At 36.9% G+C, this 27,709-nt stretch overlaps 1 protein-coding gene and 1 pseudogene across 1 annotated transcript in view; one reads left to right on the top strand and one right to left on the bottom strand.

The window, feature by feature from the left end:
* Nucleotides 1-27,709, top strand: part of RTTN (rotatin) — a 169,158-nt gene that overhangs the window by 83,890 nt on the left and 57,559 nt on the right. Inside the window, exons 29-34 of the mRNA XM_047086363.1 lie at nucleotides 5,987-6,115; nucleotides 6,582-6,692; nucleotides 8,478-8,636; nucleotides 10,155-10,226; nucleotides 22,483-22,672; nucleotides 24,377-24,468. Of these exons, the coding sequence (XP_046942319.1) occupies nucleotides 5,987-6,115; nucleotides 6,582-6,692; nucleotides 8,478-8,636; nucleotides 10,155-10,226; nucleotides 22,483-22,672; nucleotides 24,377-24,468 (753 nt within the window). The remainder of the gene's footprint in view (nucleotides 1-5,986; nucleotides 6,116-6,581; nucleotides 6,693-8,477; nucleotides 8,637-10,154; nucleotides 10,227-22,482; nucleotides 22,673-24,376; nucleotides 24,469-27,709) is intronic.
* On the bottom strand, nucleotides 1,403-1,776 carry LOC124517080 (60S ribosomal protein L27a-like; annotated as a pseudogene).

Raw genomic sequence — 27,709 nt, forward strand, 5'->3', positions numbered from 1 at the left:
TCCTTTTGAAATAGTTGATTGGAATTGGTGGTATTTAATGCTTAAATGTCTAGTAGAATTTGATGATGAAGCAATTCAGACCTGGAGTTTTCTTTTGGGAAAGATTGTAAATGAATTGAATTTTTTAAATCTAGAATTTTGAGATTTTTAATTTTTGGTGTCAGTAAGTTATGTTTTTCTAGTATTGTCTCTAAAGTTTTGAATTCCTAGCCCTAAGATTATTCATCAAATCATCTTATTCTTTAAATGTCTGTCAGATCTAGAGGGAGGTCCCATTTCATTCGAGGTATTAAACTATTCTTTCCTCTAGTTTTCTTGATTAGTCTTACTGTGTGTTTGTATGTTTTATTATTGTCATTCTTTTCAAAGAATGAACGGTGGACTTTGTTGATCCTCCCTTTAATGTTTTCCCCCATTTCATTAATTTCTCTTTAAGCTTATTTCTTTCTCCTTTTGTTTTAATTTATGGCTTTTTTGTGATAGTCTTATTTCACTGATTTTTTAAAAATCTATTCTCAAGTATTTTTAGCTCTAATTACCTTCTAGGCATGGCCTTAACATTATCTCACACGTTCTGATATGCCCCAGTTTCATCATTTGGGTCAGTATAGTTTTAGTATGATGTCATAAATATAGCAATGACGTAGTTCCACATAGTCCTGTTAGAGAAGAGCTTCCCCAGGGTTCCCTGCCAGCCTTGCATTTTATGCACGCCGTCCACAGAGGCAAGGCCTAATCACAGCTTATCTAAGTCTTGCAGAGCTTCCTCTGATCCTTCTGGAACATGAGAACATGGGAGGCTTGTGAGGAACTGCTGCAAGACTGTTTCTTACTTGCTTCACTCTTCCTGGGATGTGTGTCACGAGCCTGTTTCTTACTACCTCCTGGGTTCTGATGAGTGAGGCTTTCTGCCTCAGTTCCCTTGCAGGATAGCTGCAGGCTGTAAGCAGCTCGGCTGCAGCGGGGCCTGGGCTCCCCCGCAGAGTGCCCTGCTGTCTGCATTGCTGTCATCTGGCCCCCCTGTGTCAGTGGCACCCTGCGAAAGAGACTGGGAGCTGGCTCTTTGGCTACTATTGCTTTTGTTTTTAACGTTAAGTAATAACCTGTCTGAATCTAAAAATGACTCCTGGTTTCCTTATTGACCAAATCTGTCAGCATTGCTTGTCTTGAAAGGCTCGGTGATAGTCAAGGTTGAATGATAGTCAGAGGTTGGGCTCTTTAACTGTATTAGGACGTCAGCAAAGGCTCTTCGAGGAGGCAGTGTTAGATTTTCAGAGATGAGTGATTGATATCATGGGCATTCTAGACATGGGATGCTTCGACCAACTTGTATCCATAACTTCCTATTCTTTTTTTTTGGAACGCACTTGCCAGTATTTAATGAACCTTCTTCCATGTGGCTTCAGGCCTTCACGCTGACAGGCTGTTTGGGGAGCTTGCCCTTCCCCCAGACTTTGCGGTAGCCCCATCGCACCACATCGGTTATGGGAGCAGCTCCCGTCTTGTTTTTGGCAGCATTTGCCCGTGTCTGCTCACTGACCAACGTCCAGGGTTTATCGAGGTGGACAGTTGGGCAGAAGCTCTGGCTCCTCTTTAAGTGGCAATGCCTCGTGCCAACCGAACGCTATTTGTTGATGTGGATCCTGTGGAGATGCCACCAGCATTCCCCTGGTCTCCGGGGTGCTTCCGGTGCTTGCTGATGCAGCCGTGGCCGTGGCTCACGTGGCCCCGAAGTCTCTGGGTCTTCCCTAGTCTGGATGGCACGTCAGCAGCCATTCCTCTTTATGCTGTGTGCTCCCACCTGCAGTCACACAGTCTGCCTGCCACCAGATACTCCTTTAAAAGCTGAAACCTTACAACCCAAAGCTCTCTATCAAGTGCATAAGGAGTTTTGTAATCTTGCATTTTGAATCTTACATCAGTTTTATTTTTCCCCCCACATCTCTGAAGTTTCAGTTTTATTTGGCCCATTTCACTAAATAAAACTTATTTTATTTTATTTATTTATTTATTTTTAACGTTTATTTATTTTTGAGACAGAGAGAGACAGAGCATGAATGGGGGAGGGTCAGAGAGAGAGAGGGAGACACAGACTCTGAAGCAGGCTCCAGGCTCTGAGCTGTCAGCACAGAGCCCGACGCGGGGCTTGAACTCACGGACCGCGAGATCGTGACCTGAGCTGAAGTCGGACGCTTAACCGACCGAGCCACCCAGGCGCCCCAATAAAACTTATTTTAAAAGTCTATTTCTTCATATAGTTTCTTCTCTTTTCAGATGGCAGTCTGTATACAGAGTTTAAGATCTCTCTTATTCATTTACCTTCCTTTAGGAAGTCTTTTCTTATCTTCCAGACATACACACTCAGGGAAGAGTGACCGGCCTCTTCCTAGGTTGTATACCTGTAACAGTTTATATATGCCATTATTATGGTGCTTAAGACATTGTATCTCTATTTTGTTTTACGCCTTGATCTGTTGTTAGACTGTAAGCTTGTGGGAATCACCTTTGTATCATTTCCACTAACCCATAGCTTCCCATTATCCTAACATAGTGATTGGCACATATTGTTGAAATAACAACTAATTTAATTTATATGTATCTTACATGTGGTTTTAAATTAGAATACAGTTTGAGTAATATTGAAATGTGATTTAGATGAATATATAAATTATGTGTGTTTAATTTTTGTGCTTTCATCATTAAATCATGCTTTAGGTGATGTTTGTATATTCAGCTGTAAACCATGCTTCAGATGATATTAACTAGAATTTATCTCAAAAGTATATCTTATTTTGTTAAAAAGATTTCAAAATCCTAAATACTCTTATATGTACTATAAAATTGAATATGAATTTGAGTGTAGCTATTTTAATCGAATAAACTTTTTTTCTGGAATAATTATAAATACTAAAAAAGTACACATGGTCAGTGTATGATGAGTTATTCTATCTAACTTTCAAGGTGTCATAACACAGAATTTATACATTCATACAGAAATGGATGAATTTTTAGAACAGTTATGTTAGCTTAAAGACCTTATTGTAGTATTTTTAATTTTTTTTATTTTTTATTTTTATTTTTATTTTTTTATTTTTTAAATTTTTTTAATGTTTATTTATTTTTGAGACAGGGAGAGACAGCATGAAGGGGGGAGGGTCAGAGAGAGAGGGAGACACAGAATCTGAAACGGGCTCCAGGCTCTGAGCTGTCAGCACGGAGCCTGACACGGGGCTCAAACTCACAGACCGCGAGATCATGACCTGAGCCGAAGTCGGATGCTTAACCGACTGAGCCACCCAGGCGCCCCAATTTTTTAAAAAATCAGATCCTCTAATACATTTAAAATATAATTCAATATACAAGTATCTAATTTATAGCATTGTGTGTAATGTGATTTGTATATACTCCATTTATAAACCTTTTGGAACTCATGTCCTCTATGAAGTGACTTACCTGTTTCCAATCAGGGATATATGTGAGGGTTGACTACAGCAGTGACTGAAGAAGTTAGGTGTTAACATTGTTTATATTTGGAAACTATCGGGAGTGCTTTTGTTTTTGAAACTGTGTAAGATTCAGATCACACGTTGTGTTTCATTTTTTTTTTTTAATTTTTTTTTTCAACGTTTATTTATTTATTTGGGACAGAGAGAGACAGAGCATGAACGGGGGAGGGGCAGAGAGAGAGGGAGACACAGAATCGGAAGCAGGCTCCAGGCTCTGAGCCATCAGCCCAGAGCCCGACGTGGGGCTCGAACTCACGGACCGCGAGATGGTGACCTGGCTGAAGTCGGACGCTTAACCGACTGCGCCACCCAGGCGCCCCAACACACGTTGTGTTTCAAATACCAGGAATTAAAAGGAGCTTTCTATGGTATTGGAGAACAAAAGGGTTTCTTAGTTCTAGGTGAGAAATTGAGGCAAGTGTATTAGCTAAGGAGTAGATAAAAAAGTACAATCCCTGTTTTAGAATGTTCCACAGTTAAGAAAAACTTGGTTAGCAAATCTTGATTTGGTATAAACAGAGGAGTATACTTCATGCTTTACACGTCTTGGGAAGAAAATCTTTTTGTCTTCACATTAAGTGACAGGAAAATAATATGAAGAAATCTGTCACTTGTTCGACATTGTGGCAGAGTCCCATTAAATCTTACTTGGGACCTTTTGCATAGTTACATAATTAGTAAACATTTAGATTTATTTTCCTACTAAAGAATCAAGGAAGGCTTATGTGAATAGACATTGAAACAAAGTCATTGTTGGTCCAAATGATTTGCTTTATAGTTTCTCACTAAAGCGGACTCCTTTTCAGAAGGGAGCTGTATTTCTAGTATAGGTATTTTGTTTTGCATAGTGAAAACAGAATGGGAATATTTGCTTCTCGTGGTTGAGAAATGAGGCTTTTAAACTAAGCATGATACATTATGATAAGTGCATAAACTGTGATAATTAAATTCTTAAAACCAGACAGATAGAGTATAATTCCACAGATATGACCAAAAGGTCAGATTGAAAGGAAATAATCCCTAAATTCTTGGCTTGTCACTTACCAACTGGGTATGAAACCATCATACTGTAGCTGTCTCCACTGACTTAGCGGAAGACAAGAAGGGCTTGAATCATTCAAGTGTCTTATTCTTAAGATAGTCCCTTAAAGTTTTAAACTTTTAATTATGAAAACTTTCAAACATACACACATGAGTGTGTAGTAGAGCAAAGCCCATCACCTATAATTTCAGCTCCTGGACAATCTTGGGTTATTTTTCAGACATCATATATAATTATTTGGTTTATGAAAATTCTGATGTAAGATACAAATCCCATATTATCTATGAATAAATTGCTTCTGTTAAATAAGCTATACCTATCATGATTTATTATTTGTTCCATCTTTTTTAAAAAAATATTTTTTTAGTGTTTATTCATTTTTGGAAAGACAGAGACAGAGTGCGAGTGGGGGAGGGGCAGAGAGAGAGGGGGACACAGAAGCCGAAGCAGGCTCCAGACCCTGAGCTGTCAGCACAGAGCCCGACGCGGGGCTCGAACTCACAGACCACGAGATCATGACCTGAGCCGAAGTCGGACGCTTAACCAACCGAGCCACCCAGGCACCTTAATTTGTGCCATCTTTTTGAAATAATCTGCATGAATTGAAAAGTAGTCTCTATTTTAAGACAAAGTGACTTACTTTAAAGGATTCTGTGATGGGTAAAAGCATCCAGAGTCCTTGGGTGAATGAACTGAAATACTTGACGTTGTATTGGTCAGATAATAGGTAGTTTTGATTGTTTTGACTCAAAACAGATTTTTCCTTTATAGTATGTTGGCACTTAAATATAGTTAGCATTCCTTTTCTTACTAAGATTTTGTGAATTATAAGTGGTCTTTTGTCACTCTGAATATTTGTCTTAAATGTTTATTTATTTATTTATTTATTTTTAAGAGAGAGAGAGAGAGAGAGACAGAAAAAGTGTGCGTGCGTAGTTGGGGAGGGGCAGAGAGAAACAGAGGGAGACAGACTGCTTCAGACAGAGCAGGGCCTATTGTGGGGCTCAAACCTACAAATTGTGAGATAATGAATTGAGCTGAAATCAAGAGTCAGGCGCTTAACTGACTGAGCCACCCAGGTGCCCCCTAAGTGTATTTTTTAAATAAGATGTTGTAAACTCTTTTACCTAAAGGATACTGTATCATTTGAAAAATGCATGAGCATATTCTAAATTACAGAAGTCTTCTAGGAGGATACTACACATCTTTGTACAAGTTCCAAAGGGAGAAGATTTTAAAGTAAGAATATTTATTTTAATTGTAGTAACACAAAACCTAAAGTATACCATCTTAACTATTTTTAAATGTATAAACTAAGAATGTTGTATATACTTTATGTGGTTAAGATTCAAATCAGACAAGTTAGTAGAGAGTTATGTATTTGTTTTTATATACCACTCAGAGCAAAGTCACCATAATATTGTTTGTGCTTTTTCAGGTCATTACTTCTTTTTACGTGGAGCGTGGAGGAAATGCGATGTCCTTTATGGGAAAAGGGGTCACCAAGAGCACAATTCTTTGTTTGCTTCACTTATCCCACGAGATGATGGCCCAAGCCCAGAGCTCGGTGAGAGCATCAGAAGCCGCCTGTCTTCTCAACAGTTGCTAGACAAGGAATGTGCTGTGTCTCACACATTTCAAGCCTATATGAAAATATCTCATTTGATTTTTCTTCTTTGGAGACAGAAATGACTTCTGACTGAGATGTTTCTTAGAAGTTGTGTATTACACAAATCTGAATTTTATTTGAAATACATTTTGATTGAAATCTGGCTCTAGAGAACTACATTTTGTCTAAATCATGGGGGAGGTAGTTGTTTTGAAGACAAGTTGTTTTGTTTAACTTTTTAAGTAGAAACTGAGATTTTTGTTTGCCTTGTTTTGGTTAAATACTAAATTAAAGCCAAGTCTTAAGTACATTTTAACTTTGTTTTGAGTAAAACAATTCTTAAATGTAAAAGTTACTTTAAACTTTTTCTGTTGTATTCCTAGAGCCTTACCTAATGTGTCTCTGTTCCTTTTGTTCGTTCTAGGAGTGGATGTCACTCTGGTTCTTGCCTCTGGGGAGTCACAGCGAAGACCAGGCCCCTACTCAGCAAGGATTGGCATGGTTGATTCCATTATGGGTTGATCGAGACCCAGAAGTCAGTGTGAAGGAAAATGGAGTCCATTATGTGTAGATTAAAAACAAGTGAAACAAACAAATATATACATATACGTATATGTATACGTATATGTATATGTATATATTTGTGTTTTCCAAAATGAGATTATTTTAGTGACTGTACCTTCAGCTGTTTACTCTCTCCTAGTCAGTTTGGGCTGCCGTAACAAAATACCATAAACGAGGTGGCTCAGAAAACAAATTTATTTTCTTATAGTTCTGGAGGCTAGAAATCTGAGATTAGGTGTCAATAATGTTGGGTTCTGGTGAGGGCTCTCCTTTCTGGCTTACAGACAGCTGCCTTCTCACCGTGTGCTCATGTGACCTTCCTCCTCTTATGAGACCACCAATCCTATCAGATTAGGACCCCACCTTTATGACCTCATTTAACTTTAATTACATCCTAAAAGCTCTGTCATCAGGTTTAGGTATATTAGGGGTTAGGGCTTCAACATAGGAATTTAGAGGGGATACAGTTCAGTTAGTTCATAGCAGACCCTCTTCAATCACACTCATTAGAGTACAGATTAAAAATAGAAAAAAAAAGGATTATAGAAACTTTCACTTTTAGAGAGAACAGTGAAAAATTATTGGAGAAGCCCACCCATTTTCAAAGAATTTAGAAGGATAGCTGCCAAGTGATATTTGTGTGTCATTTAATAGAATAGTACGATTATGGTGCAAAATTTTATGTTATTAATAAATTTTCCAGTTGTAGCCATTTGTCCACTTACCTCTTTTTTAAAACCACTTTATTGAGGTATGATTGACATGGAAAATCTGTACATACTGAATATGTACAAATTCATGAATTTGGAGATAAGTGTATACTTCTGAAATCATTACCACAATTGTGCTGTAAACATATCCTTCACCTACAGAAGTTACTTCTTGTCCTCTTATTTATTTTTGTGATTAGAACACTGACCGTAAGATCTACCCTCCTAGCAAATTTTTAAGTATCTGATACAGTACTCTTAACTATGGGCACCGTCCATTAACTTCAAACAAGAAATGATTATATTCTGTTATAATAAAAACCTTGGTTTTTAGAAAACATTATTTGGTCTGAACATACAGGTTCTATTCTTTATATACATCAGACTTGTTTGCTTGACCATGTGATGACCTCATTGTTTTTTGCTATCCTGTAGCTTCCAGTGAAACTGTTTTAGAATCAGAATTCAGAAGTCAACCAAAATGCATAGCTCACACAGCAGTGGTACTGTGGCAAACATATTACAGCACGTTAATCTTATTTGAAACATTTTTCTTTTACAGTAATTTTGGGGAAAATACTAAATGCTTTAGGGAAAGACAGTTCAGTTATTTCTTTTTGCAAAGAAGTTTCAAAAAGGTTAAAGCCATTTATTTGGAAGAAGCACTAATAGGGATGGAGAAGAAAATAATAGATAACCTCTTTAAAAATGAGGAATAAACAGGAATCATATTCATAAAAAAATGTGTAAGCACTCTGTGCTCTCCTAGAAAGGCTTCTGAGCTATAATTTTTATTCTTATTTGTACCTGGTTTTGACTTTCTGTGACATTTGCTTTTATTGAACTTTTCTATATTGCTTGTTTGATGGAATAGGATTTTTATTCATTCATAAATTTATAGGACACTGCTTTCTATAAGTGTCTTACAATTTAGGATCGTCAAGACAGTGTCATAAAAGCATGGTATTTTACGTACCAGAGAAATTAAGAGTTCATGTTAAGGAATTGGGTTCTTTGGTTTGACGGCTTTTCTTTAATCTGAACAGGTGAGGTTCACTTCACTGGGATTAGGATCGGCACTGACCACCCTTGAAACAGGTTGTGTGGCCTTGGCAAACAGCTGTCAGAACATTTCTGGTGGGCTCTGGGGGACTGTGGTGAACATTCTTCTGGACCAGTCGGAATGCAGTGTGGTGCGCAGGGAGGTATGCCTGTCCGCCTAGCACCTCGTCCCCATTCAGCCTTAGAAACTCGCGGTCGTATGGTCTTTGTAAACCATACTCTCTTGGGAATGACTTATCAGTGGTGTCCTGTATGTTGTGGACTGATTGCTGGCCATTATCTTTTGTACCTGCAAATAAACCTCAAATAAAATACTAGTAGAGACTAAAAAAGATACTAATTCACAGTAAATACTGGAGTCCTTTATTTTGAGAAGACCAAAGTAGAATTTGGTATATTTTTATATGAATTCTTTTATATTGTCATACATTAAAAGGTAGTTCATGGGAAAAAAGTTACTTTCATATTACCTCAGGGCATATGATTCTCTAATATCTATAGATAGAGCTTTACTTAAGATGAATGGCTGTCAGATAACTCTGTAGTAGTTATCATATATAAGAGGAAAAGTAAACCCTATTTTAATTCTTTCTAAATAATTTGTGGCTTCATTTTATTGCCGCTTTTATTGAAATGATTGATGCAATCTTTTTTAATGTTTATTTATTTTGAGAGAGAGAGAGAGGATGCACAAAGGGAGTTTGAGCGGGGGAGGGGCAGAGGGAGGGGGAAAGAGAATCCCAAACATGTTCTGAGCTGTTACGGCAGAGCCCAATATGGGGCTCAGTTTCATAAACCGTGAGATCATGACCTGAGCTGAAATCAAGAGTCGGGCGCTCAACCAACTTAGCCACCCATGTGCCCCTCGATGCAAATATTTTTAAAAACAGTGATGCAAGAGTGATCTGAGGCTTGTGAAGAAAACAGCAGCTCCAGGGCCCACCATTTGCCAGTTCCCAGTTCCAAAATCCAAATGCTGTAGTTTTCTTGCTGTTTTTAAGTAGTAATGCTTAATCTTGTAGCTTCCTCTTGATTCACCAACTTTAAAGATATCTATTGACTTCAAGTTAAGATGGTCACAAATTTCACTCTCTTTGGATCCCCTCTGTTACCCCCGTTATTCACCCCTCATACCACAATCTTTCACTGTATACATAATCAGTGTTCATATTAGTACCATTATTTAATTTGACCATCTTAAGGACCTAGAAGGTAAAGTTGGACATTTGTGGTTTGTGTTTCTAGTTGGGACTTTTTTATTAAGAACAGCTTGTATGAGAGGGATAGTCGGGGGCGGGGGGAAGGGAAGGATGTGTGTGTGTGTGTGTGTGTGTGTGTGTGTGTGTGTGTGTGTGTGTAAGGAAATAATAGAAGTGTGAAAGTGTATTTCTTAACTGTTACCAGAACAGTTTATATTTTATAGATCATTTTTTTGGAAAAATAAAATTCTGAAATAGGAAAAAATATATTTCCTGATGAAATAATTTCCTCCACTGTTAGGTCATCATATAACAAGAAACGGGCTTGGCAAATTCTCATAATGATGTCTCAGTATATGCAGTTGCCCAGTGATATGTTTTTTATTATTAAATTCGATATATTGGTTATTTCAGAGATGACAGCAAGATGGCAGTATTGACATTTTCTTTTTTTTATTTTAGGCTGCATTTATTCTTCAGAATCTCCTTGTAATTCCAATGCCTTCAATAATTTTAAAGGATTATACTTGGCAGGTGGGTAACTTTAAACAGTTATCAAGCTGGTAGATATTTGAGATTAATTGATGATTAAATTTCAGTATATATATACATATATACACATATATTGTCACTGATGAAACTTTATGGCAATAGGACCTCTTAAAAGAAAAATTTGGAAGGGGTGCCTGGGTGGCCCAGTCAGTTGAGTGTCTGACTCTTGGTTTCGGCTCAGGTCATGATCTTACGGTTTGTGGGATCGAGCCCCATTTAGAGTGTGGAGCCTGCTTTGGATCCTCTCTCTCCCCGTCTCTCTGCTCCTCCCCTGCTCATGCTGTCTCTCTTTCTTTCTCAAAATAAATAAATGAACTTAAAAAAAAATGTAGAATTTTTTTTTGTGCTTGATCAGATTTACAAATCCTTTTCCATAACGTTAAAAATAATTTTGAGCAGAAATAATAGATAACATGTTTACCATGTACAGAAACATTAATAGCTAATATAGAGTTTATTATGTATTCTTCTAGGAGCTTAACATTATTTAACTTAATATTTAACTTGTGTAATTGAGCTGTGGGCCACTAGTATCCTCATTTTGTAGATTAAGAAGCTTTCACACAGAGGGTTTAAATAACTTGCCCTGAATCACACCTTTCCTTTGAGTCTAGCTGGTCTCATACCTACCCAGTATACACCTCTGTAATTTAATAGTTATACACAAAATTATTTATGCTTAGGTATGTGTTACTGTTAACATTTTTTTTTTTAACCTTTTCTGGGTTAGTGCAGTTAAGGTCATAATTTGTCTTTCTTTGGTTCTTACTGGATTAATTTTTTGTTTCATGTTCTGAATGTTGAGTCTAGTAGTACCTAGCTTTTTTGCAGCCTGCTGCTTTTTAGATGATTTGGAGGATAGAAAAACGGTGTCACTGGGGAGGTAAGATGTGCTGCTTCTCTGTGTGTTTGTTAATCACACTATTGTACCTCATTCTCCAGGATCCTAGACAAATCTGAGGTTTCTTTTGAAATTTTTGTTAGAACATATCTTTGGAGGAATTGCTGAATCCACTTGAGCCTTTGTGAAGACAGCTTTTCAGGCAGTGATGTGAAGTGTGGATCCAGGTGGTTGTTAAGGCCCACATCTCATTAAACTCTTGGAAGGTTCACTTTTCCACACTTGACACACCCAGCTTAACTCTGCCAGTTATGGAGGATCCCACGCCACTTTCCCACTTGTTCTTGTAATTTGTGTAACACTGCCTTCTCATCCTGGTTGCTTATTCACCATCTGCCTCGTAATAAAACCATAGGAGACAAAACTGGAAAGAATACACAGGATTAATATTTATGTTACTGGTGTAGTAGTTTTGATGCTTGTTATCCAATAACTAGATTTTAAGAGGTGTTGTTCTTGGCTCAAATGCAAATCACCACTAGTCTCGTTGTTAAACGAGCGACACTTGTGTATTATAAGCTTGGTAATGTAATGCCATCAAATTTTTTATTATTGAAATAGCTATAATATAAAAGCTAGAGTAATACTACTTCTGGGTCCAATTGGAGCTCATGGGACATTTTATTATACTACGGAAGCATGTGTAGATGTTCACATTTTTCTCATACAAGTTAAATAGGGCACAGTTCCTTTGTCTTGCTAGTGACCATGCTTACTGCATGGTTTTGTTATTCTCCATGTTTTTATCACAGAATTAATTTTCTACTACAAAGTTGAAAATAGTGCTTAGAATGAGCTTTTGGGCTCTTCTGCCAGAATCTGAAATTCTGAGAGCTGCTCCAATCCAAAATAGTATTTGATAATGGAACTTTTGCTAGTCTTTAGCAAAATTAGGAAAATAAGTCTAATTTTTTTGTGTTTGTAATAAACTTAGATTTTCTTCCTGTTCTTGGTTATTATTTTTGGTTTCTAAGTGTCCTCATTTAGCGTTATGATTGGTTGGTAGCCTCGTATTTGTCTCCCAACATTTTAAAAGTTTAGTGGTACTTTATTTATTAAAAAAATTTTTTTAATGTTTATTTAAAAAAATTTTTTTTTTTTGGGGCGCCTGGGTGGCGCAGTCGGTTAAGCGTCCGACTTCGGCTCAGGTCACGATCTCGTGGTATGGGAGTTCGAGCCCCGCGTCGGGCTCTGTGCTGACCGCTCAGAGCCTGGAGCCTGTTTCCGATTCTGTGTCTCCCTCTCTCTCTGCCCCTCCCCCGTTCATGCTCTGTCTCTCTCTGTCTCAAAAATAAATAAACGTTGAAAAAAAAAATTAAAAAAAAAATTTTTTTTAACATTTATTTATTTTTGAGACAGAGAGAGACAGATAAACGTTGAAAAAAAAATTAAAAAAAAATTTTTTTTTTTAACATTTATTTATTTTTGAGACAGAGAGAGACAGAGCACGAACGGGGGAGGGGCAGAGAGAGAGGGAGACACAGAATCGGAAACAGGCTCCAGGCTCTGAGCGGTCAGCACAGAGCCCGACGCGGGGCTCGAACTCCCATACCACGAGATCGTGACCTGAGCCGAAGTCGGACGCTTAACCGACTGAGCCACCCAGGCGCCCCTAATGTTTATTTATTTTTGAGAGAGAGACAGAGTGTGAGTGGGGGAGGGACAGAGAGAGGGGGGGACATAGAATCTGAACCAGGCTCCAGCCTCTGAGCGGTCAGCACAGAGCCCGATGCGGGTCTCGAACTCGAACAGAGAGATCGTGACCTGAGCTGAAGTTGGGTGTGTAACCAACAGAGCCACCCAGGCGCCCCTAGCGGTACTTTAAATTCCACCGTGAAAACAGCTGTTCCGAGAAGGGAGAAAAATAGTTTTCAGATACTTCAATGGAATTTTATAATCTCCAAGAGGTTTGACCTTTGCCAGTTTATTACATCCGGAAAGAAAGTGCTACATATCTAGTATTCTGAAATTAAAACGGTCTTTGGAAGAATGATGAATAATGATCTTATTCCAAAAACTGTTTCATTTGCTTATCTTAATATGCATTTCACAGTATTTTGGGGATAGAGCAGGAAGTAGCACCAGTATCTAGAAGCTTTGTAAATACTGTGTTTTGGTTGAGATAGATATTTGATTAATTATGTTTTACAAAGAGAATTACTTTTACTGCTTTGCGCTTTGTTTTGATGCCTCAAGTCTGATCTGATGTCCTCTGTACTGTTGTTCAACTGGGCATTCTACAGTGTTCTTTTTGTGATTTCTACCCATTTCCAAATTCTTTCCCTGCACCCCCAGAATAAATTCCCATTTCATGTCACTGTCTGGGATTGGTGTACTTCAGAGTAGTGATGATTCGCATATATAAATTATGTAACTGGTTGGTTTTTCTTTTATTGTTTTGTACTAGAAAGCTTAGAGCCTTCCTATCAAATGTGGCTTATCTGGTACATACATTTTTTTTTACTTTGTTCTTGGTTATGTTATTTTCTTTTTTTTTAATTTTTTTGTTTTTTAATTTTAATTTTTTTTAATTAAAAAAATTTTTTAATGTTTATTTATTTATGAGACAGACAGAGTGTGAGCGGGGCAGGAGCAGAGAGAAAGGGAGACAGAATCTGGAGCAGGTTCCAGGCTCTGAGCAAGCTGTCAACACAGAGCCTGATGCAGGGCTCGAACTCACAAACCGCGAGATCGTGACCTGAGCTGAAGTTGGATGCCTAACCAACTGAGCCACCCAGGCGCCTCCAGTTCTGTTATTTTCATACCTTTGTTTTTCTTTCTTTCAACCCTGCTATACTTTCACTATCATGTTATAATCTATCTTTCCCTGTAATAGGCTTTAAATCTTTTCTGGAACAAGGGGAAGCATAAGTCACTTAAAACATTTTAATTTAAAAAAATATTAAAAATACATTTAGTAACCTGTATAATCCAATTTATTTTATTTATTATTTTTTTATAAATTTTTTTTAACGTTTATTTGTTTTTGAGAGAGAGAGAGAGAGAGACAGTGTCTGACCGGCGGAGGGGCAGAGAGAGAGGGAGACACAGAATCTGAAGCAAGCTCCAGGCTCTTGAGCTGTCAGCACGGAAGTTGACATGTGGCTCAAACTTAGTGAGCCATGAGATCATGACCAGAGCTGAAGTCGGATGCTTAACATACTGAGCCACCCAGGCACCTCTGTATAATACATTTTAATCTTCTTTTAATCAGAAAGACACTAGCATTTAACAGCTATGTCAATAATTTAGGTTCTTTTTCATATATTTCCTTTACTGCCATGCCTAATTTCTTGCCTTATTTCTATGTAGAATGTATGTGACCTTATTTTTAATGTATTTTTAAAATGTTTCTCTCAGCCCCTGCCAGACATGATAGCGCTTTGTCAGCCTTTGCTAGTGCATGATGATATTGCCAAGTAAAGTTAAAAATCAGGTCTTAAGTTTTGTAGCCTGACTCCCCACTTACTTTTTTGCATGGGTGTAGAAATGTAGTGGATGAGGGCGGTCACTGGGAGTAGGGGAGATAAAGAGCCTGGATCTTTCTGCTGCTTCCCTCAGCACCTCCGTTAGGGCCTGAAACCCGGGCTCCTGTTGCAGTGAGAACCCAGGTTCTGGTATGTCAGTCCTGCTGTATCACAGATCTTTTCTATTCAAGGCACTGTTTTTAAGAGTGATGCTTGTAAGTATTTGTCTTTCCTTCTTCAAGGCTACAGCCTTCTCGGGCAGAGGAAACACAAATCACTGTGCACGAGGCCCTAAACTGTCATGCTCGCTGTTCTCCGATGTCTTGTAAACTCTGCAGTCTGACTTGGTGTTAGTACTCTTGCTTGTGGAAAATTGCGTTTCTGGGTTTAGTTTGAGGACCATTGTCACAAATCCATGTCCCTGCAACACTAACAACCTGAATGGAACTTTGGAGTTGCTTATAACAAATTTATTGCTTAGATAGGGATTATCTATGAAGTTTGTTTGCGTTCATTTCTGTAAACATTTGTTGAGTACCTAAATTTTGGAGATTCACAGGTGATCAGATTTAATTCTCTGGGGCTTATGGCATGTGGGAGAAGACAAACACATCCGGGGAAACTTGCTAGAATATTTTAGTAGGATCATGGTAGCATATGCATAAACTTTGTAACATTAAAGTTGTTCTTTCCTCTTGAAAATGGTATGACACTTTTGAACGTAAGGTAATTTCATACACTTACATACAGTGAGTTGTCAGTTTGTGGTGCAAGTACGCTTGTTTGTGATTTGGTTCCTTTCCATATTAGGGATAGGACTTTGAGCTGTCCACATATGTTTTAGTTTTTTAACTTTATTTGGAAACAAAAATCACCTTACATAAAAGTTGCAGAAACGGTACCTTGTACCCAGATTCCCCATATGTTCTAATTATACCAGATTTGCCTTAATTCTACCTGCTGGTATTTTTTTTCTGAACTGTTAAGAGGTACAGGCATAATGCTTCTTTTTCTCCTAAACACTTAAGTGTGAATTTCCTAAAAATGAAGACATTCTCTTATAAAACCCTAATAATTATCAAAATTAGGTAATTATTCAAATTTTTCCAGTTGTCCCACTGTTGTCCTTTACAACACCCCTGGTTTGGGAATACGTGTTGCATATAGTTGTCATGTCTACTTAGTTTCTTTTAGCTAAAATCGTTCCTAAATCTTTAACATTTATGACCTTAGCATTTTTGAAGAGTTTAGGCTATTTAATTTTTATAATATTCTTTAATTCGGTTTATCTGTCCTCAGGATTAGATTCAGGTTATACATTTTTTAACAGAAAAGCCACAGAAGTGACGTGTTCTTGTTAGTGCGTTGTCTCAGGAGACAAGATAAACTCTTTGCCCCATTACTGGTGATACTGACTTCGCTTGTTTGGTCAAGGTAGAGTCTACTTGTTTCCTTCATGTGGAGTTACATTGTTTTTTTTTTTTTAATTTTTTTTGAAGGGAGATATGCTGAGATTGTGTCAATACCTATTTCTCATCAACTTTTCTTCTACTAGTTTTAACTTGATTTGTGATTCTTGTCTAAAGCAATTATTATAGAATGGTTGCCAAATGATGACTTTCTAATTATGTCATTCTTTCTTTTTGTCTGATTCTGTCATTTATTATATTTTAATGTAAGAAAGAGCTTTCTTTTCTGCCCCATTTATTTATTTATTTACACCAGTATGGACTCAAAGATTCTTAGATTGTTTTATGAGTTATAATCTGTTTCTGTCGTTATTTAGATAGTCAAATTGTTCCAGATTTGACTAGGAGGAGACCCTTCATGAAGAATCTTTTGTCCTTTTAATGTGTTTTCATCAGTCTTTGAGCACTTCCTTCCTTTCTGGTATAGCAAGATGTTCCAGAATTTCCCGGCCCCAGCCTGGAATCAGACCTTTGATCAGAGAGCCCTGGTTTCTTTTAATGGAGAATGGTATTTAGAAATGAGATCAGGGTTCTACGTCTGTTCACTGTTCCTGGGCAGGAGGAAGGAGTCGTTACTTCCGTGTGCTTACAGTGAACGTAGCAGGAAACGGTCTGCGCATGTGTTTGTGTGTGTGTTCTAGAGAGATAGTCGACTCATTTTTATCATTTTCATATTTGATGTGTTAATTATCAGTGCGTATTTTTCATCTCTTAATGTGTTCATCGGGAATCATCATAAAGTATTGATTTTGCAAAACAATAAATACTTGATGTCAGAGAAGCAGTATCATTTTATTTATATTCATATTTTATCTGTAGTTAAGGATTTTGTATGTAATTATGGTCATTTTTTCCAGTTTCTGAATTACATTATAGCAGTTTTCTTTAATTGTTACATATCAAAATGATTTGTCATCTTGAAAATATTCTCTATTCTTTTTTTTTTTTTTTCCCTTAAAGATTTTATTTTAAGTAATCTCTATACCCAGTTTGGGGCTTGAACCCACAACTCCCATATTAATAAGAGTTGCATGCTCCACAGACTGAGCCAGCCAGGTGTCCCTGTTCTCTGCTCTTCTTAAATGTAATTTTCAGTTTGCTTCTAGTTCCTTTTGAACCATAGCTAAATGGGTATATTAGTACTGTGACACTAGGACTAAAATACCTGTTTTTAAATTAATATTCTAGCTTATTGCATCCTTGAGAACAATGTTTTCAAACTAATTGGAATGTTCTGTGACATAATTAATTTGCTTTTCTCTTTGCAAACTTATTCATAATGGCACCTGGTGATTTGAAGAGTTTTCTTTTTTTGCATACTGTCCTTCTCAGCTGTTCCTGGCAGTTTTGCAGGTGATCTGGCAGCCCCAGCACTCACCTGAGGGCAAGTCTGGTAAGGATATGGACATCCTGAGACAGAGCAGTTAGACCATGCTGATTTCCCCCCTGTGCCAGAAGCCAGCCCCATCAACTACTGATGGATCTGTGGAGCAGAGCCTTGTGTGTGCATGAAAAGCTTCATTGTTCTGGCCCTTGTACCATTAGTCATCTGTGGAAAGCCTGAGTCAGACCATCTTTTGTGCATATGCTGGGCTTGGCTTTAGTACCCTGAGTACAGCTCTGTTGCTAACATGCCATTGCCACTAGGAAGCTTTGGCATGTGGAGAAAGGGGTTTCAGGCTTAATGATTAGTTAAAATAAATCAAATTTAAAAAATAATGGTGTAATATGTATGTATTCGAGATCATTTGGTCTTCTTTGAGGACTTGAAAATATTTTGAATGAGTTGTTTGAAGTTTTAGAAAAAAAATTATAAAGTAATAAATACATACAGTTAAAGCACCTGATAGAGCTTGTAATGAACTTTACTGCCTCTTTTCATTCACAGAGACAGCTTTACCTCCTACTGATTTTAATACCTTCATATCTCTAAATAGTAGTTTGCAATAATGTTTGTTCCTTTACTGTGTTGATACACAGGATTTAGCTCATTTAAACAGTGTCCTGCCAACTTAGTTTATTACTGTTCTTAGTTTCTCCACTGCCGTTTCTGGTCTTGTGACCTATGGATCATGTCTCTCTCCCTCCATTTAGAAGGTGAGGAAGTTGTGGGTAAGATGTTCCGTAAGCCGATCTTTGTCAGCTTTAGTTCTACTTTGACTCTGCGAATCTTGATTATGTTTACATTCTCTTCTGCAGCCTTCATTTATCTAGGAGTTGATTCTAACAATTGTAAACTAGTACTTTACTACAGAGCCATTTACTGGGGTGCCATGACTCCTCTGATGCTCAGAGGAAACATTTTCTGATATTCATATATATGTATATATATATAGGTTTGAGTGTGTGTATAATTTAAAAAAGTGATTTGGGTGATTTTTTCCCCCCTTGGAGTTTTTATCTTTAATTTTTTTTTTTGAATTGTGAGTCTAAATCATATTTCATGTTTTTCTAAACTCTTGATCATCCTTTCTCTTCAGTTAGGATCATTTTTCCTAGAAATCATCTTCAAAATAATTATACTCCTACCTAAAAACAAGTGCATGAGCAATAAACTTAATGAGTTCTTGCATATTTGAAAATGCATTTAAATTGCACTTGATAGTTTGGGTAGTTACCATATATTAGGTTGAAATCATTCCTCATAAGAATTTTGCTTCACTGTCTTCTAACTTCCCCTCTGCTGATGAGAAGTTGGATCCCCATGTGGCTCTTTTACCTCTTTACGGCCAAGTTTTTCTTTTATCATCTCCTCTGTATCTTTGATGTCCTAGAATTTTATGGTTTTATATCTTTTTCATTGCTCTTGCTGTAGTGCTCATTAAACTCCTTAATTTGAAGATATAGATGTTCTATATCTTCTGGTTCTGACATATTTTTTCATGTTTATTTCTTTTAAAAATGACTTTTCTGTTTTCTTTGTTCTATCTTTCCACATGTCATATGAGTCCCATATTAGGTCTCTTTATATCTCTTGTATTTTTATCTCTTAGTCTTTATTTTCTAGGATATTAATTTTTTCATTCAAATCAGAATTAATTTAACTTCTACAATCTTGGTAGGTTGAAAATTTTTCACTGATTTATAGGCAAAGAAAAAAATCAGGTTCTAAAACCTTGTTAAGTAGATGGAATTTTAAATTATGTCTCTTATTATGACTTGTTATCATTACTTTCTAAATATTTTTTTAATATATTTGTAAGGCCTAGAGAAAAAGCACATTAAAAAATTTTTTTTAATGTTTTATTTATTTTTAAGACAGAGAGAGACAGAGCATGAGTGGGGATGGGGCAGAGAGAGAGGGAGACACAGAATCCGAAGCAGGCTCCAGGCTCTGAGCTGTCAGCACAGAGCCCGACGCGGGGCTCGAACTCACGAACTGTGAGAACATGACCTGAGCCGAAGTAGGTCGCTCAACCGACTGAGCCACCCAGGGGCCCCAAGAAAAAGCACATTTTAAAAATAAAGATCTTCCTTGGCTTGCAATGGGGTTATGTCCTGATAAACATTGTTCAATTAAAAACATTGGAAGCTGAAAATGCATTTAATAAACATCACAGCTTAGCCTAGTCTACCTTAAATGTGCTCAGAACACTTACATTAGCCTGCAGTTGGGCAAAAAATCATCTAACTCAAAGCCCATTTGATAATCAGGTGTTGAATAGTGTACTGAGAGTGAAAAATAGAACGGTCGTGTGGGTACAGGATGGTCGTATCAGTCACTTAACCCTTGTGACTGCTGGCTGACCAGGAGCGGCAGCTTCCTGTTGCTGCCCAGTCATGAGAGTATCGCGGTGCATATCGCTAGACCGGGAAGAGCTCAGACTTCAAAGTTTGAAGTATGGTTTATATTGAGCACTCATTGCTTTGGCACCCTTGTGAAGTAGAACAATCGTAGGTTGAACCATTGTAAGTTGGAGACTATCTGTGTACTAATTGAAGGATAAATGTCATGCTCACGATTCTTTATCACTGTGATAATTATACATGTTTATATAATAACTACTACAGTTCTATATCACTTACATATGATTTCTCACTTTGAAAATACTTGTAACTGAAGAAAAGGTGGATTTTAGGAAGACAGCAGGTTTGTAACACCCTTCCTTCTAGCAGATGGTATAATCATCAGCCTCGAGCTCTTGAAGGGCTTGTTTTTGAGATTTATATAGTTTATATTCTTTCACCTATTTTTGTTAAACCTTTATGAATTTTGGACTGTGGTATAACTTATCCAGGAAGCAATTATATAGGTATGATTTTTGCAAAAGTGGAAATTTTATATAATCTGTGTAATAAAATTTAAAAATTGTTCTGGGCATCATTATGAAATATATTTAGAAAAATAGTATTTGTCCTACTTTGTTTAATAATTTCATTTTATTGATTTATTAAGGTTTGTTAAGTAGTTATAGCAAAGCTAGTAAACTTAGCTGAATTATAGTTCTCATCTTGGTTGTTAATTCCTTCTCTGAATTATTATAATGAGGGCTTTAATTTGTGATGTTAATCAACTATTGCGAATCTCTTCTGTATTTGACATGTTTTGTACATTTAAGAATGTTATAAGTTGTGGGCACCTGGGTGGCTCAGTCGGTTAGGTGTCCGACTCTTGATTTCAGCTCATGTCATGATCTCATAATGTGTGAGATCAATCCCTGTGTTGGGCTCTGCCATGGTAGCACGGAACCTGCTTGAGATTCTCTGTCGCTCCCTCTCTCTGCTCCTCCCCTGCTTGTGTGTGCATGGGTAATATCTGTCTCTCTCTCTCTCTCTCAAATAAATAAACTTTAAAAATGGTATAGGTTGCTTAAAAGAGAAAGTTTGAAGCTGTGGATGTTAGGATTGGCTTTGTGGTTTGGGATGAATTATTTCATCCTAGCTAATTAAATAAGATAATGCATGAAAAGGCCATATTGCCTGAAATGTATACCATGGCTAATAAACAGCCACATGACCCGGTTCTTGCACTTTTCTGTTTTACCTGCTTCTTCTAGACCTCAAAATTTCAAGTTACACAGGGACCACCATGTGCTAGTTGCTCATTAAATAATCTTCTTTCTTTTCTTTTTGTTTTGTTTTTTTGAGAGAGCCTGAGCAGAGTGGGGGCAGAGGGAGAGGGAGAAGGAGAATTTTAAGGAGGTTCCACTCTCAGTGTGGAGCCCAATGCAGGGCTAGATCTCACAACGGTGAGATCATGACCTGAGCCAAGAGTTGAACGTTTAATGGACTGAGCCACCCGGGCTCTCCTAAGTAGTCTTATTTCTTATTAAACATGTACATTGCTCTGTTGATAAAGAATAAGATCACGGTATTAGGTAGGTTTATTAGAATACAACAGTAACAAATTCATGACTATAAAAGGTATTAATAATGAAGAGGTTTGATTATAATGATAATATCCTGAAAAAGAAAGGTTAATGGAAATGATCTTATTGGTGTAATTATACCTTTAACTTGTGAATTATTTGATCTTCCTGGATAGTTTTAACATCCATTTTTCCTTGGTGATGAGGAGGCATGAGAAAAGGGACCCAAACACAAATTTCACAGTTAATGATAAACTGAATATGTTTTGACCATACCTTTCCTGGTGGCACTTAGATTTCTGTTTTCTGTTTTTTATTTTTCTTTCTCTTACGGTCTGTTTTTAAAATCATAACTTTGTTATCATTTTCCAAAAATGGAAATATTTATGAGCTAGTGATAGGATTATTTGCACACTTGAAGTGAATCCTGACTGCTTGATTTTTGCCATTGGATATTCCAGGAAAAGTAGTGAGTGGTAGAGCAAAAAATTATTTGGAAAAAAGTGCAGAGAGATTAAAATTGTATAATGGCCCATTCTTCTCAGCCTACTCCTGATGGAAAGTGTGTGTGTGTGTGTGTACCTGTGTGTTTCCCTTGGTGTGGTAAATTCAATGAGAAGTAACATGGCAAGCAAGTTTTATCATGGGTAGCGATGAGTCTTTTTCATTTTTATCTGGCACATCGATAGGTGCAAAAAATAATTTGGAACATAATTGGACACATTATTTCAGATATTCGCACAATTATTTTTTACCGTGTAGGTTGAAAAATACTGTTTTTATTGTGTTTGTGGCTCAAGTATGTAATTACTTGATTAAAACTACCATTTCAGAGAAATGTTTTATACTAAATGGTTATCTCTCAGGAGGTGGAATAGATCAGCCTTCTGCCTTGAAAGGATTTTTGGGCAGCAAAAACTTAATAGTACTATGTAATAATTAGCCCTAGGTCATGCTGTTTTGAGTGCGGAAGGACAGAGGCAAGTGTAAGGACCCATATGATTCGTTGAGAAGAATGTGGGGCATGTAGCAGGTCTTTCTGAAGAAATTATGTTATAAATCAGTGTCTCCTTTTCTCTCCCTTTCCTACAGGGCCCCTGTGTCCACGATGAGGATTCTGGCGTATCGCTCGTAGGAAAACCTGCCCTTCAGGCTCTTTTATATCACTGTCATTTTTATGAACATTTGAATCAGATGGTAAAACATTGTTACCTGGGACGGTATACTTTTGATTTGAAATTTTCTGCTCTTGATGGAACTTCAGAAGGCAGTGATTTCAATGGTAAGTACATTATATTTTTATTTTTACAAAAGCTAACTTTTTAAAAACTGTTGAAAATCTATGTGTTTGATATTTGAAAAATAATACTGAAAATATTTAAAAAATAATGAAAGGTACACGTTGACCTCTGGTCCCACTGTGCAGAGATTACATTTGTTAATGTTAGGGTGTATTTTCTTCCAGTCCTCTCTCTCTCTAGCTTTTGTTTATTTTACATGATTGTGTTCATATCTTATGTACATTTCTGTGTTTCCTCCTTTCACTACACATTGCCTAAGCATTTTCCTATGTTATAAATTCTTCATGGAAACCATTTTTGGTATCTTATGAATGTTTTATAAGTTACTTCATGCCCTTCAGTTAAGTTTTATGGGTTTTTTTTTCTCTGTTAGATGTTTTAAACTTTTTGGAAGGTGGTTCTTCCCAGGCAATCAAGTATGAGACCTTTTCATACTAAATTTTCTTACATGTTTTGCTAATACATCAAAAAGCTATTTGTTTTTGGTTTGGTACTCATTTATCAAAATATCTTATTGAAACCTTTTTATTTCTATTTTTAGATTCTTTTGGATTTCCTAAGATCTTAGCACATATAAATAATTTTGTCTCATAATAGTAAATAATTGAATGATTTTTAAAAATAAGTTGTATTTATTTTAAAATGGATTTTTAATAGTAATTGTTAAAAATCTTGACATAATTTCACATTTACAGACAAGGTGCAAGAATAGTACAAGCGTTCCCAAATGTGAACATTTTACTATATTTGTTCCCCTACGCCAAGTGTGTGTATATGTGTATATGTACATAAATAAAATTCATTTATTTATATACTTATATACATGCATACATATATATTTTCTGAACTATTTAAGAGTGAATTTCAGAAATAGTTCCTTTACCCCCAAATACTTAAGTCTGAATTTCTAGTTGGCTTTTCTGCTCAGTTCAGGAATTAAGAGGAAAATGATATTTAATGAAGTTTTTGAACATTTTAAATAGATATCCCTATTAGGAAAGTGACACATTTCATTGTTTGGATTTCCCTGGATCACTGTTCCTCAGAGCTTAGTCCTGGAACCATTGTCATTGAGGTCTTTTTGAGCTTGTTACAAATGCAGAATTAGGGCTCCCACCCCAAATTGCGGGAATGGAATCTCTGGCAATAGAAAATTGCTTTAGGGCGCCTGGGTGGCGCAGTCGGTTAAGCGTCCGACTTCAGCCAGGTCACGATCTCGCGGTCCGTGAGTTCGAGCCCCGCGTCGGGCTCTGGGCTGATGGCTCAGAGCCTGGAGCCTGTTTCCGATGCTGTGTCTCCCTCTCTCTCTGCCCCTCCCCCGTTCATGCTCTGTCTCTCTCTGTCCCAAAAATAAATAAACGTTGAAAAAAAAAATTTAAAAAAAAATAAAAAATAAAAAAAGAAAATTGCTTTAATAGTAGCTCTTTATGATCCTTAGGCACATTAAAGTTTGGGAGCTGGTGCTCTTGCTAAATTGTATTAGATTAAGCTAAGCAAAGTCCACTAATGGTCATTAAAATTCTTGTGAAACAAGCTTTTTATATAAACTAATTAAGAATAATAAAAATTAGGCGAACTTTTTTTCTTGGTTTTTGATTGGCTTCCTGCAACAAGTATTCTTTCTGTTAATTGCTCCAGTAAGGAGGAGAGATGTATTCATGTTGACAGTTTTCTTGTTGTCACAGGTTTAGATGATTCATTCAAGTTTTGGAGGGCTCCATCTAGGTTGTCCGGCCAAGATCAAGATCCAAGTTCTCTCTCCACCGTGGAAACAATGGTACTTTGAAAGAATGCATTAGTGCTTCAAACTTTTTTTTTTAATGTTTATTTTTAAAGAGAGAGAGTGAGTGGGGGGAGAGGGTCAGAGAGAGAGGGCGAGGGAGAGGGAGAGAATCCCAAGCAGGCTCCACGCCGTCAGTACAGAGCCCAGTGTGGGGCTCAGTCCCACGAACCGTGAGATCATAGCCTGAGCCGAGATCAAGAGTCAGACGCTCAACTGACTGAGCCACTGAGGCCCCACAAGAATGCATTAGTGCTTCATTTTGAACCTCTGGAAGTTTGAATTTACATAGTGGATGGACAGGATAAGACTGTATTCAGAATATAAGGTCATGATTAAAATAGCTGTGATTTATTTGAACTGCTGTCTGTGCATAGTTAGGGACTGATGTACTTCTATAGCTGCACTGAATGTCCTTTTAGATGAATTTACAACCTTTTTTTGTACCTTACTTAAAAGAACCGGAAGCATGAAAGTTTAAAAGTGTTTATCAGTAGTAATATAACAGATCCTATATGATCATAAAACTTGATTACTCTGCAGTTTTCCTTAAGGACAAAGCCATTTGGAGAAAGTGGACCCATTCAAATGATTCCAGTTTGGTACTGGAGATTTTATTTTATTTTTTTATTATTATCTTTAAATGTTTATTTTGAGGCGAGGGTCACATGTGTGTGCGAGTGGGACAGGGGCAGAGAGAGGGAGAGAGAGAATCCCAAACAGGTTCTGTGCTGTCAGTGCAGAGCCTGATGCAGGGCTTGATCTCATGAACTGCAAGATCAGGACTTGAGCCCAAATCGAGAGTTGGATACTTAACCGACTAAGCCACCCAGGCACCCTGGTACTGGAGATTGTAAACACATTTCTAAATACTTGCATCAGGTAGAAGCTTGTTTTGATTATCTGCAATACCTGAAATTTATGCCTGCCTGCCTTCTTTCTCCTTTTCATTCATAAGTTACTTTGTTCTAAAAAGTTTGAGACACACTAAGTATTCCTAAATATGACTGAGACTAGGTTTCACTTGTTTTACAAGCGTACAAAATCATTTACTGTCAAGTGGAAAACATTACACAAAATCATAAAGTGTTTTTGGAACAATTACTGCATCATAAACCCTAATAAGAAGACAGGACCTTGGCTTTCCTGCTTGCAGGAGCAAAAGTAATATGAGAATAATAAGTAATTACCAGGCAGTAATAAAGTTCATCTCATAATTAAGATCCACCTCCTATGGTTTCCCAACACTGGTACTTTTTGTGACAGTTTTAGGAGTCATCCTTTTCCCTGGACCCAGAAGAGTTTGTGGTTAGTGCTGAGCTGAAGCTTTATTTGGAAAAGTGGAGTAATCACCCCAGGTCCACTAGATGTCATGCTTTCCTTTCCATGCTAGAAATAGTATGTCTTTGTCTCCACAAGAGAAATAATATAATTAAATGCAAAAAGGAGCTGTATTAATTAGTTATTTAGTTCCCAGAATGGCAGCATTAGTATGTGCTTAAAAGTGATTCCTTGGTTCCTGTGTTTATTAAAAGGGCTATCTGTAATTTGTACATTGTTCAGTTCTTTGCTTATAGTAGGTACTCAGTAAATAGTAATTGCTCTCATTAATTTTCAGTCATCCTAGCTGTTTTGTAGATACCAAGTTGTATTTATCCTATGCAAGAGGATTTAAGTACTTTTGCATTTTTCTATTTTATGAGATAATAATGTATAATAGTAAATAAAATATATAATAATAAAAATATATTTGTATAATATATACTAGAAACTTTAATCATAACAAATCTTATAGATCGGGAAACTAGATTTTCTGAGAAAATTTTGGAAATATATTTATTGTAATCATTATTAAAATAGAAGCACTTCTGTTAACATAAAAGTCTTTAACTTGCTTGTGTTCAGACATTACGTATTCTTTTAGAAAAAAATACCAATGAACTCTTTTTTTTTTTTTTTAAGGAATTCTCATTATAGTTCTATGTAAGATTTATTTTGTGTAGTTTCTTAAAAGACAGTTATCTGTTGGAATTTTTACAGTCAACTCTTTTTTTCTTCTTTTGGATTCCAAGTAGAAGAGCTTTGGTATTGGTGACTTTTACTCACCAAATTGTCTTTTACTCACAGAAATAGTCTCATTACCCCAATTCTGCTAATTGTCATCTTTTTCTTGCCATGCCAGAGATATTGTATGTCTTTCTTCCAACAGGAAAAAAAATCTGGAGAGTTTATTCATTTTTCCAGTGTTACTCTAAACCTAAGCTGTCATACCCAGACCAACTAATACTTTCTTAAGTATAAGAATATGGTGAGGTATATCAGTTCAGTGGATTTAAATCTTGCCAATAAGTGTATCTGATTATTCTTATCATCATTTTGTGTATTTCCCAGATACGGCAAGAGATGCAGTTTGTTTATTGGTTGGTGTTTTCATTTTGTCTTTCTAAGGAAAGCACTGTCTTTTGCTTTGTGTGCTGTTGCTGGGTCATTATCCGTTCTGTGCAGTTAATGCCACGTTAGAGACCTTGATAACCATTTTAAAGTATTGAAGGTCATTCTTACTATTGCTATTTTACAAAAGGAAAGATTAAAGCGTACAGTGAATAAGTGTCTTGTTCAAGGCTCCAGTGCTGGTAACTGATAGAGAACTATTTGAGTCCAGAAGTGTGTTTGGCTCTAGAGTTCAGTTGTTGGCCGTGATGTTACACTCCTTCAGGACAAAGCCATGTGCTAGGTGCCATGATAGATGTTGTAGTCAGGGTGCAGTGAGGTTACATTAGAGGGAATGGTGAAATACAAAGTGATACTGTATAAGAAGTGGCAATTGAAATGGGCTTTAAAGGATTAATCTTTTTTAGATGTATGCACACATTTGCGGGGAGCTGAAAAGATATTCAGATATGTCTTAAGATTCAGTACCCAGTTACAGGGGTTGAAAGTGTAGTTGAGAACATGAAGCATACTGAGAAGACGGCGTGCGACATATGTCATACTGAAGGCATTAGATATTCAGAAGAGGCATGGTTTGTTTGGAGTGTGGAACAAAGACCAAAGTTTAATTACCAGGTAGGGGTTAGCTAAGAGAGCTGAACCTGTGTTTGGATTTGAAGAGGTAAGATATCATAGCTGTAGAGATACAGTTATAGAGCTATTTCAGCTGAGTCAAATGCATGAAACATTACAGTCGACATTAGAGAAATATGTATTGGCATTTGTGTGATGTAGTTTCAAGTTTTTT

The sequence above is a fragment of the Lynx rufus genome, unplaced genomic scaffold (assembly GCF_022079265.1).
Source record: "Lynx rufus isolate CCGP_SWC_20201006 ecotype Redwood Valley unplaced genomic scaffold, mLynRuf1.p SCAF_20, whole genome shotgun sequence".
Lineage (NCBI taxonomy): Eukaryota > Metazoa > Chordata > Mammalia > Carnivora > Felidae > Lynx > Lynx rufus.